Below are 13,244 nucleotides of genomic sequence, written 5' to 3' on the forward strand. Positions count from 1 at the left end.
ATGTTCTCAAGACAAATAAGCAGTTACTGCTCCTCTAAGTCACGCATGACAAGATAATGGTATAAAACGTTCTCTTTAAGGATTATGTTGAGCTCACGAGAGAAGACAAATAAAAACCCGTATCGATATTCCTTTGTGATGTTATATCCTTACTGTATATCGTTAGAAAGTAGCCTATACACAAATCCTTGTTATCTCTAAAGATTACACTGAACTCAAGGCCGGATCAATTTAACTCTTACCATGACATTAAACGTTTTCCTCCCATATTTTTCGTCATCAATTCATCATTTTCCCTTTACCATTATGAGTCCAGAATTTGCAAGGCAAACCGTCTATAGATGTGTAGAAATAAATCATTATAAATGAGCACGTTTAAAGCATACATACATCCAGCTTGAATTTGTCGCAAGGGCATTAGTCAACGAGAAACAAGAACGTTTAATTGGCACTTCATGATAACGTCAATATTCATCTAGGCTCAGTAATTAATGTTTGTTCCTGTACGGGTAATATCCCAAATGTTAACCAAGTGGAGAGAAACCGGACATGGTGTAGAAATAATCCATTATCATGATATGCACGTTTGAATCATACAAGGTTGCTGGAATATGATTTATATACACGTAAGCCAAGAAAAAGACTGTAACGTGTTTACAGCTTTATTACAACGCGAATACAAGACGCCGTGACTTCGGACTTGGGAAATGTATTTTTGATTAATATTACTATTATTATTGTGTGCATTCCTTTCCTTTCTAACTTAAATTAAAAGTCATCAAAATTCAATCTACGATTTTGTTTTGCAGAATGATCGCACAAAGTCAATAATTAACTGAACAAATGTAAATTAAACACGGTTCCATCATGTCCAATGAAAGACCACACGCATCACTATACCAAAACATTAGTTACGTAAATGTAGTGGTTTTTATAGTACATTGAGTTCACTCTGTAAAACTGCATTCGACTGATTATCTCTCTCTCTCTCTCTCTCTCAAAAAAACTCTTCGTTCCTCTTTTATTCACTTTCCTTCAAAAGGAAACTTGTCACTTATACGCGTTCTCACTTGTTGTCCATCAGATATAACATCAAACTATATAGCGACAGAAAAAAAACATCTTAAATAGAAGAAAATATCCCCTTTTGTTGATAAAGCAATTAACTGCAATTACTCCCCATCCGCAAAGAAACCTCATTTCATTAAAAAGCTTTGAAGAATGAGATGAACAAATAAGAACGAAAGAAAGAATCCTGGAGGAGCCCAATTTACAAAACATAACAGTTTGCTTTAGTTTCGATGTTTAACTTAAAGAATGATTTCCAATACAGGAAGGGCAAAACTCTCAAATGAAGGCTGAGTCGCATATTCAGAGAAGTCACGCTGATGAAACAAAGGTGGGCTAGGCTATAATTCTATCTGTATGACCTATATATATATTTACATCTTATCCATAACATTAATTAGAATCAAAATTGTACGGTGGTCCTGAAGGGACATGTGTGATACACATAATTACACACATAATTAGTAATAGCCACACAATGTTAGAACGAGGTGTATTTAACATGGCATGTTGTTACAAAATGTTAAAGGTTGCGATTCTGCAGTGTGTTGTGTTAATTGGCAACGAGTCCAAAACACGGTATTTGTCGACTTTGCAAGTTTCGCAAATATGACATGTTTTACAAACAAAGCTATGGAAACACATTGACATCGCTGTGCTGTGTACCAACACAGAAAGTCTATACGCCTCGTCAAAATTTTACACCACGTACAGTAAGCCATACTAGTAAAATTATTTCTGATTTAAAATACAACGGCCAAATTAGTTTTTCGTCAGAGTTCAAAGGTCCTATGTCAATTTGTGCAAAAGTAAACATTCGATTCAAATTGGAACATTACACATATATCCCAAAGTTCCAATATTAGCAATTCCCTCGATATGAAAATATGTACGTATCAAGTGAATTCATCCACCCAGGAAATAAGACTGCAAATCTAAACCAAGATATATTTTGGTTAGAGATGTGTAATGAGATTTAGTACATGTCCTGTTTCTTCTTTTAGAATTTACTTATTTAGCACGCATATTTTTTTTGTAGCACGCCAGTTATGTATGTGTATGTGTGGATGCATCAAAACAGCGGCAGAGTGATCGTTGTTTATACCTTGACTGCCGTTAGAATATCCCTTTAAATAGCTAAATCCGATGACAAATGTGATAGAAATGTGGTAAGTATTAAATCTTTGCCATGGGTTTCAGTCATTACCCCATAAAAAAAATATTTATCATAAATTTCATTGTACAAAATAGAAAGTAGGGCATTTGACAACCTGCTATATTGAACGTTTGACGTTTCCTCGGTCATTTGTCAATTTTACGTATACTCCTCTGCCCTCAAACGCAGAAATATTTAATTATTCCCGTATAAACTATATTTTCATCAGAATATCAAATTTTAAAGTTTATCGATATGAGTGTCCCACTTTTTTATTACAGAGGTTATGATATAGCACACAAATCAGAAGACCGAAATAGCAGGGGAAACATATAACAGACGTGTGCTGAGACACGTGATTTAAATGTAATTATGGTTAATTGAATTCTGCGGATACCAGAGTCATATAGAATGTGTTTGACTGTATGACAAAGACAATTGACGCAGATTAGTTTTCACAGATAGCAGAGAAAATATGAGGGATCTAACATTACAGGGGTGGATCCAGAGGGTGTAGGGTATAACCCCCCCCCCCATTTCAACCCCACACCAAAAATTAAAAAATAGTAATTTTTAGCACATTCTTTCGTGTATAGACCTAATGTTTAGGTATATAACTTTATACCTTTGTATCTTTCGATGAGCAGAGTAGGAACTACTGGGTAAAATGGACTTGTTTTACAAATGACGAAAAATTCTGCTATTCGTAAAGGTGAAGCACAGCAAAATAATTCTCATCTGCTTTGCTAAAAAGTTTTTTTTTAATTCTCCAGCTTCAATTATATACATCAATACCTAACACGGACAGGTAGGAATCGAACGTAAATGACACCAGTATGGCCTGTTAATTGTGACCGTACTAACAAATTAACACACACTGTGAAAATGGCCGGATTGAGCTTAAAGAGAAGTGGGAAGTGGGAGGATGGGGGAGGAATTGTGGGCGATTGTGAGGGCCAACTTTCAGAATAACTTATGAATAAAAAAATGATACTAACGATCCGTTAGTGATACCTAATAAATATCACAAATATGATCACCTCACAATCATAGTAGAGTTATTTATAAGCTGCTCGTCATAGCTGTAATATTAACACTAATGTGTTACGTTCATGTTGCTGCAGTGTTTGGTATTTCATATAATAGTTTATATAGTTGATGATTACGTCGACACATCTCAGATGTTCAGATCGCGATGAGACTCGCAAAAATGTAATGATCGTGTGTGATGGCGATTTAACAAAAGGGATGATTGATTACGTCAAAAAGTCAGCCAGCGAATCTTTTGGGATGAGGGGGTTTTATTCGTGAGTTCTCACCTTAGAGAGTCATTTAATTTTAATCGAAGTTTACTTTCTTCATTTGACTGTAGCCATGATGAACTGTACGTGTTACATTGCAGATATATAATATTTTGACATTTATTTGGTATAAACACTCATAACGGCATGCCGTGACTATAGTTCAAATATGTCGGTCATGCATTCTTTAATTGAATTCATACCCTGCTTGATTCGCTGTTTATTTCTATGTAATTGTAATGATTGATTACAAAAAAATATAGCATTTGCGATGACATGATCGATACAAGAGCCTCTGGTTATTGAATTAATATTACTCGTGTATCATACATGATCAATTGTAGAAAATATTAATCAATATGATTTTAAGTATAACGTGGAAAATGTATTTCTAACATGCAACCTCCTCCTCCTCGTCCACCACAACTGATGTTGCAATATCTCCGTTATCTCACAAAAACAAGATATAGGTTGCAGTTACTTCGCAAGTTCACAAACAAATTGACAACACTTTAAAGATTTCAAGCAGTATTGAATACTATAATCGAATGGCATTAGAGTTGACGTAAATCCGGTAACGTCATATTGTGTACGAAAGTTGATGATTTCTAGCAATGACGTCATGAATCATTACGGTCATTTTTGGTGGTCAAGGACACTTGCTATACACGTATAGTAGTTCTAGGACATCCCGCATATACCCTCGACCTGAAATTAACCGTACAAGAAAAGTGTCAAAGCGAGAACGTAAATCACATATAGCGTTGACGGATTCTGGATTTGACAAATGAAAGGGAGTGATGCATGGGAATGATTAGGGGTGGGGGGGGGGGGTCCCGGTCCGCTAAAACCGACTCTTCAGAAGGGGAGAGGTCTGGGATGGTTCCCAAAACAAAACAATATACAAGAAATATAATGGTACATTCTGAAGCATATGTATAGGATATAAAGTAGTTTATAATTATGACTATACTTATGCTGGTGTTAATAACTATACAATTCTGTTTGGGCGGGAGGGGGGGGGGGTGTACAGCACCGAAACCCTGTCGGCATAGCCTTAAATCAAACTTAACCCTTGGGCGGTGCAGGTAATAAAAAGTATCTTTTTGCTTTTAACATCTTACTTTGATAACCATGCAGCTTTAAGGAAAATAAAAACTTCGCTGAGAAGCTTACAAATCACATGCCCAAAGGCATTCGGAAGACCAATAAAACTAGACCTAATTCGAAGATACAGTTGCAAAGGCCTAACAATACTGTAAGAGAGATGAATTGTCTATAAACACTATATTTAGGTAACATGAATTTTTTTTGGGTATTTATACTGCATTTTATCTTTACAATACTGAACGTTTATAACAATGAGAATGATACGAAATTCCTTCATCGCTGACGCTATATGTCTTCTTACACACGACCCACTTTTCATTTGTTAAAATGAAAAAAATCTAAGCATGGTTTGTCTGGCAATTTTAAGCATATTTGTTAATTTCCATAAAATGCAAAAGACTTTTCGATCCTTTGACTATACGGTCGATCTATAGTCGGCTGCAAAAGTTAATGTAACCTCCTTTTATTTGTTAAAATGTTTAATATAACTGTGCAACCTCATGCCCATTAATAAAATAATCATAGGCAAAAACTACAAGAAGAAATAAGTTACAAAACACGTTTGACCTGATTTTGTTATTATGTAACAAGAAAATCATTTCAACATGAAAAGTCGTAACAAAAGAATAGAAAGCGAATTCTTAGATTCAAGAGCCTGGTATGTTGTGGCTGTGTAGATATAGTTACATCTATTTAGTTGTGACAGAGACATGCTATAATGAAAGCCTCTGTATATATCTTAAATGGGAATTAAATGAAGGGTATAGGCGGGAAAGAACCAGCTATTGCTGCAGGCAGCTTGTAAAATACATTTCCCCAGCAGTTGTAACGAGAGCACTAATGTCGGTTCGGAGGAGGAGGAGGGGGGGGGGGGGGGAGAAGAAAACTTACAAGATCTAGTGAGAGAAAAGATAAGAAAAGAGAAACCGGTCTGTAGATTTTGAAATGTTTTTATTGATGCAGAGTTTTTAATGGAAACAAATAAGCAATGGACAAGAAAATCTCAATTGTCCAAGTTATCAAGCAAGGGAGTAGGAACCGGGGGGGGGTTGGGGGCGCCAGCCCCCAGTGAAAAATATTGGGGGCGGAAGTATCATTCCGCCCCCCCCCTCCCCGCTTCGTTAGTCAGAAAATCCCTTTTTCATTTCTCAATAAATGATAACAACATTCGTCATTTTACTCAGAACATTTTGGCAGAAAAAATGTCATTTGGAGCACCAAATTGCATCTAAGGCCAGGTGAAAATGCAAAATTATTTACAAAATGGAGTGGGTGTTGGGGTGTGCTATATTGCACCAAATTGCATCTAAGGCCACCTGGAAATGCAAAAAAAATCCAATTTCCCTTAGACCCCTCCCCCAGGCCGGCCATCAGTCTTCAGCCCCCACTCAAAAGTGCCTTCCTACGCCACTGTTATGAAGTATCGCAAGACTGCTATTGTAGCTGTCAGATTCTGTTTATTTTACTTCTTTAACATTCCTGTTTTTTTATAATTATTATCATTTTATCATGTTAATGATTTAAATAGTGAATTATCTTTCCTGTGTTCATTCTGTTCAATAATCGTCTCAACAACTTACATTTGCCAGTCAGTTGATAGGATGCTGTTAATGTTGTATGACAGACGAGGAGTGTACACTGTATCTTTTTAAGCCGTATACAAGTAACAGGATATCTTGATCAAATAATTGAGTGACAAGTTTCCGATCATTATCATATTAATAATCATAATAATATATATATATATATATATATATATATATATACATATATATATATATATATATATATATATATATATACATAAATGAAAATCGTAATGAGTTGGAAAATCAAGAAAAGTGAAAAAACTGACGGCCTCCACCGGGATTCGAACCCGGGCCTCCCGCTTTGTACGCGGACACCCGAACCAACTAGGCCATGGACGCTGATTGTATGTCCAGAGGTTCTAAACCGGTAAGGAAGGTCGTAATTCCACTGTAGGCGTTTGTCACCTGTTTCGAACAATACTAGTTCTGTTTTTGGTGACATATTTTGCCTTACTCTAGAGATCAAACTTGATGCTAACCAACTCGAAAATCATTTGTGATTCCTAAAGCCGGATCTCGAAAGAGATACTTTGAACAGACTTTATGTTAATGGAATGGAGGAAAACGACAAAGGCAAATGAATATATATAAATGAAAATCGTAATGAGTTGGAAAATCAAGAACAGTGGAAAAACTTCCAGCCTCCACCGGGATTCGAACCCGGGCCTCCCGCTTTGTACGCGGACACCCTAACCAACTAGGCCATGGACGCTGATTGTATGTCCAGAGGTTCTAAACCGGTAAGGAAGGTCGTAATTCCACTGTAGGCGTTTGTCACCTGTTTCGAACAATACTAGTTCTGCTTTTGGTGACATTTTTATATATATATATATATATATATATATATATATATATATATATATATATATATATATATATATATATCTAAAGTTTTAAAATCGCTTTAAACGCTTGTCGAAAATTGCGATTAAACCCACAGTATACCAATGGGTTGGTGACAGAATTCATACCGATTGGAAACAGAATTAGCACAAACACGCCGTGTGTAATCTCTCCACCATTAATAGCGAGGACAAAGAACAAGGGCGATAAAAAGAAAACGTTAGTAATGAAGATAAAAAAGTTAACTTTGGTGAGTTTAATCTCTGATGATGAAAGTAATCGACGTGGTTGTCTCTGCCCCCCAGCCGTTTGCAAAGTCGAGGGATGAACTGACACAGTGGCGATAGAGGGCGCGTCTGTCATCGAATGGTCTTGCTTCACCCTCACGTGACTTTTGTGAACAGTTCGAAAGGTGAGGATGTAGAAGAGCGGGATGATAACGAAACAACTCAGAAAAGTATAAAGTAAAGTGATTAACCAGTACAGAGTACCGATGGCGTTCTTCTGTTCCAGGAAACAATAGTCCTTCCCAAAGAAACGTCTTGCTCCGTATGACGTAACGGCAACGCCAAAATTTAACAACACGTTAATCACCCAAATGCACGCGATGAAGACTGAGATCGTCCGTTTGTTAAATATCTTGACGTAGATTCTAGGATTTTTATTAATGAGGGTATATCGATTGGCAGCAATTAATATCAAATGTTGAATAGAGACAGGACTGAATGTTAAAGTCGTATGGTAGAACAGGCGACATAACACGTGACTGGTAATAATGGTTTCCAATGATATCAACGCCGTGGCTAAAATAGGTAACACGATGACACAGGTCGCAACATCGGCGACTGCAAGGCTGGCCAGAAACGCATTCGCTGTGGTTCGTAATTTTCTGGTTTGAGCAATCGCAACAATGACAAGAACATTTCCAATCGAACCGATAACGAATCCCAGAAAACATAAACTAATGAAAGCGTAGAGTGCAAAGCCAGGTAACGGCACTGGAAGGTATGAATAATATCTAGGATTGACAGTCGTGCCATAGGAAGCTGCTGTGAACAATTCCGTTACGTTTATGGTAGTAGATAATTCCATTTTCTGTATTGTTTGTTTTGCAATTTTATTTCATAATTACATCACTCGTGTTGAATCCTTGAATACAAACGTAATATATTTTATTCCTTATGATATAATTGTCCTATACACGTCTCATTGTTACATAATATTCCTTGCTCACAGTTATCCCCATACATGCATGCGCTATATTGCACGCACAGAACAAAATATACAAGCTAGAGTGCGACGGAGGAAAGTCTTTGAGTCTGTCTATAGAAGAATACAAACTGAATCATGATAAATCATTTTCGAATCTTTATAAAAACATTCCTCGTTACACATTAATTATTTAAATCACATCCATGTAATGGTAGATTGTCGTCGCTGTAAATAGAATGGTGTTCCATTTAATTGTTACATATCAAAGTAAATCTATTCAGTGAGCAAAAGGAAATCTAACATTCGAGGAGGGAAAAAAAAGGCGTTTTGATAATTTGACGTAATGTGTGGTGCTTCCATAAATTGTCATCTTGATGAAACGAGCGAAATTGCAAAGGCCAAGTTCGAATGCAACTCACGAATGTTTTAAAAGTATCATAACAAAGAAGAGTTTTAAGTAGTTTTAGTTTCCTCGAGATTATCAAATTCTTGCAGTAATGCTAGTGTATACAACACACTTAGTCTCTCTAACAGCATTGCACTTAACTAAATCAATACAATGTGGACATAACATCAAAGTTCATGCCAACGAGTTGCTCTCTTTCTGTAGAATCTGTATATAGCTTCGTCCATCTTTCAATTCACATGTTTGATGTAAAATGACGTTTTTTAAGGTTGATTTTGTTTTAACTGTGTCTGTGATGTCATCCGTCTGTGAGATAAATTTGATGGCGATGTATATATGTACAAACAAATTTTCACTGAATATTTCTTCAACCCTGTCATTGCTTCATTTCTGATATTAGACACAATGAACCGGGTTATTACATCATAATGTATATCAAGATTTATATGATAAGAATATATCAAAACAGTTGTAGTTGTTACCCCAAAGTTTTTGAAGTTTCGAAGGTTTCAAATAATAATATGTATCCTTAAGTTTATGGTAACATTTACATTCATGATATCCATCTATGTATGACGAATCAAATGTCAAAAGTTGTTAATGGATGAGAATCCGCTTTTCGAATTAAATCTCATATTATGTCGCGAATCTGCTTTTATGTCAAATTTCTCGATAATCTCATTTGTGAACGAAGTAAAGATAATCCGTAAAAAACAAGTGAAATTAAAATACTGCTGCTGCATGCGCTTATATGGAGGCAAACCATCCCTATCAGATTTAAGAGTTTAATACCAATATTAATTTATATCGTATCCTTCTATATATATATATTATATATATATATAATATATCCAAATGAAAAGATCGGAATCAGTCACCAATAAAGTTAAAGTCGTAACAACGGTAGATTGATGCAGCGATGCGTGACATCGCATTACCATATACAGTATCGCGAAAAATTAAATTATTCAAAAGCGATCGTTGTTGCTCTCACGTTTATTCGAGGCAACTTTTTTCAAAAAGTAAAACATAAATTAATTAATTCTTTACGCAAAGAATGTATCCTCTATCAAGAAAGGTAAAATGGTTTGGTTGTCATCCTTATCGATATGATAACTCCATCTGAAATTCACTATATAGGAACCACTATGAGTGTAGATTCACAATGCGTATAGATTCACAATGGGCGTAGATTCACAATGCGTATAGATTCACAATGCGTGTAGATGCAGGCAATTCTGTTGCACGCACATAATTATATTCAAATGAATTATCCAAAAAGCAAAAGTAAGAAATCTACGTATATACTAAGAATTTAAGTTCTCTTTCAATGTGTATCATTGTTCGGTCACTATACTAATCGCTTAACTTCTTCAGTTCAAAAAGTCGAACTTGTAAATTCTGTAACGGTATATATAGGTTACGTAATTCGACTGTGGAAGTGCTCAATCCTTCGCCAATTTAATTGTTGATATTTAAGATATGAAGACTGTTAGAAGGTATATACCAATTTATTGCTCAACCTCAATTCTTTAAGTAGTGGTAAACTTCGCAGCATCTGCAAACTTAAACGGCAGTTGCTGTAATAATGTATGCTTGATCAAGTCTCTCTCTCTCTCTCTGTATATATCTCCGTTATCAGAAACCGAAATGGCAAACTTTTCCCGTTTCTTTATTACAGCCATTTCACTTGAATGGTTTCCATAGCAACTTTATATGACTCGTTTCAGATTCAATAGAGAGAGATTCGAATCGATCTATTGTGCACTTGTTATCAAATAATGGTTTTCTGAGTTTGTGATAATATTATTTTTTTCCAATTACCGAAGAAACAATATGGTAACGTGTTGCATGCATTGTCGATCTTGCCACATTACTGTTATTGCATCACAGTTCATTAACTAAAGCTGGTAAATTTTCCATTCCAAATAATTACATCGAAAATGCTTGAAAGACTAAAATGTGTTGTACTATTTGAATTTTTTTAACTCAATACTTTTTTTTAAGTAAATCGAATCAATCTCGACAAAGATGACAGCTGCACTGCAAATGATGATCTTAACCTGAATAATGATTAATAATGGATTATTCGCTAATTTAATCCGACAACTAATGTTCTGGTTTGTTAAAGCACATAACAGGATGGTTGACAGAGGTTTATAAATTAAATATGCGAGACGTTGCAGAATTGTATAGGCCTGCATATGCGGTAACTTCACGAGAACGATGAGTTCTTTGCTTTTGATCTGTACTTTAGTTTATGCTTCATCTATCCTTCACAGTCGAAGGAAGGAAAAATTTCCCTTACTTCGAGCACGCGTTTTACTGCACTGTGTAGTTCCGATAAATGGGTGAATAAACTCATGAAAGTGGCTCAAAATATAAAATAAACTTTCATTCTTTTCCTCCTGGACAAACTTTTAGCCCATTTTCGCTGAGCTGTGTGAAATAAAATACCGATCGAAAAAAGTGATTACTATATGACTTTTTTTTCAAACAACGTCAGTCACAGTGCTTATTATCAGTATACCTAATATGTCTACCACATTAATGCGATTTATGAGGGATGCCGTGAAAGTTAACGTATAGACAATCATGAAAACAATACCCCAAGCGAAGCTTTAGTCAAACTAATGAAGTTCGTCAGAGGATGTTCTTTACTAATATGAAGTTAGAATATGATCTTTCTCATAAATGCGCATTCGCAAACAATAAACACACTATGCCGGTATTGCCAGTAGATATATCGACCCTGGAGTTCCTTACTGATGTCTCTTAATATCTCAAGTTCTATTGTCAAATTAATCTTCCTGGCAGTGTAACCTTTTCTAAAATTGGAAAGAAAAAGCATGGAAATTAATGAAATTAGGTTCTTTTTTTGTGTGTGGTCTAAACAAAAGTCTCTACTCAAGTCGGTAAGCAACCAAGGAAAATAACGGCTTACAAAAGATATGAAAGGACTGTTATAGTAGAAACAGGTCTTGATACGTATATATGCCTATCATTTAATTGAAGTGGCATGTAGAGTTGGTCACGCAACGACATACTTATTATGACGAAAGAAAAATATAATACAGTAAAGTACCATTAACAGAGTTCTTTTATAAAGATATAATATGACGTTTTCATTGTTCAAAACATGTTTAAATGAAAAAGTAGGGCATCGATATCAATCTCAAATTTAAATAGACACTGCTTAAATACTTGTCTGTTCGTGACCAAAGAAGTTAAGCCTCAATATATATATATATATATATATATATGTTTAAATATATATATATTTCTTGCTCGGCGATAAACTGGGTTTTTTATTCTTTGTTATCCTTGAAGCTGTTTGACCTTTAATGTAATTCCTTCCTCATATGAAAGTTATTTATCAAATGTCTAATGCATGAAAAGAATGGCACCAACAAAGTGTGTGTGTGTGTGTGTATATATATATATATATATATATATATATATATATATATATATATATATATATATATATATATATATATATAATATAGGCTCCCAAGAGGTGCTTGAATTGAAGTACAAAGAGCACCGTCGGTTAAGTAATATACATTGGCAATTGCAATAAAAAACTATATTAAAGTGCCTGTGACGACCTAATGAAAAGAATAGAAACAAAGTATATTTATTTTATTCACTTTTTAATTAAAATAGAATTAAACTAGAAAAGGTTGCATAGCATGCTTCCGTCAATACATGGTAATGTAAAAATAGAAATTAAACCTTGTTTACACTTCTCAGTTTTGTACATCACTTGTTATACAATATAACATCCGGAATAAGTCACCGCGTTGATCATCTGCAGCTTCCGTGATTTTTTGTTTGTGATAATTTCGGAGATTTAGTTTACCTATTAAAAATCGTTATGCTTACATTTGTTATTTGCTCAATGTTTTGATACTATTCAAACACACAGCGTCACAGGATGCTTAGCATTACATCCGGTAAGTAAACTCTCTGACGGAAAGAAAAAAAGGGAAGAAAATATTGACCACTCCTGTAATGAAAACAAAATATGGAAAATTCTCCTTTGATGACATCGATCTGTTTTTATAATATTTGTAAGCGAACACAAACTGTTACAGCCGCTTGGCTATATTTTTCTTGCTGTTTCAGCTGAATTCATATTGGTATATGTATCATGAAGATCTTTAGGACAAGATGATATTTTTTATTTTCGCTTTGAATGTGACACAAACCCAACTATCATCTCGGTAACTTACGGTATGTCATAGATATATTTGTGATAAACACCTCCCTCAAATAGCTCAGGATAATCTTGCTCATTTCTGAAAATATTGTAGTATAAAAGCTGCCATATGCATGTTGTAAACATGCCAGTTTGATGTCATAGTTTTCATTAGGTTGTGTATCTTTCATAGATACCCTGTGTTTGTTTTTGTTGTCATATTTCCACGGTGAACGTAAACATGCAGTGATACTATATAATGAAACCAATCTCATCATTATATCATATTTAAACTTCGATACATTATATTTAAGCATGTGCAGAAACCATATCCATTAGCAGGTGCGTATCCAGG

General features: G+C 35.0%; 2 protein-coding genes and 1 non-coding gene across 3 annotated transcripts in view; all 3 read right to left on the reverse strand.

Moving 5' to 3' along the window:
- The window catches only part of LOC139962225 (persulfide dioxygenase ETHE1, mitochondrial-like), a 57,384-nt gene that overhangs the window by 24,370 nt on the left and 19,770 nt on the right, over positions 1 to 13,244 (reverse strand). The gene's annotated exons all lie outside the window — the stretch shown is intronic.
- On the reverse strand, positions 6,864 to 6,936 carry Trnac-aca (transfer RNA cysteine (anticodon ACA)). The gene has a single exon. It is a non-coding gene; the product is annotated as a tRNA-Cys (tRNA).
- Positions 7,110 to 11,511, reverse strand: LOC139961353 (octopamine receptor beta-1R-like). Its single transcript, XM_071960496.1, has one exon. It carries the CDS (start codon positions 8,157 to 8,159, stop codon positions 7,110 to 7,112), a length of 1,050 nt encoding a protein of 349 aa, XP_071816597.1. The 5' UTR covers positions 8,160 to 11,511.

Source organism: Apostichopus japonicus, chromosome 20 (genome assembly GCF_037975245.1).
Source record: "Apostichopus japonicus isolate 1M-3 chromosome 20, ASM3797524v1, whole genome shotgun sequence".
Taxonomy (NCBI): Eukaryota; Metazoa; Echinodermata; class Holothuroidea; order Aspidochirotida; family Stichopodidae; genus Apostichopus; species Apostichopus japonicus.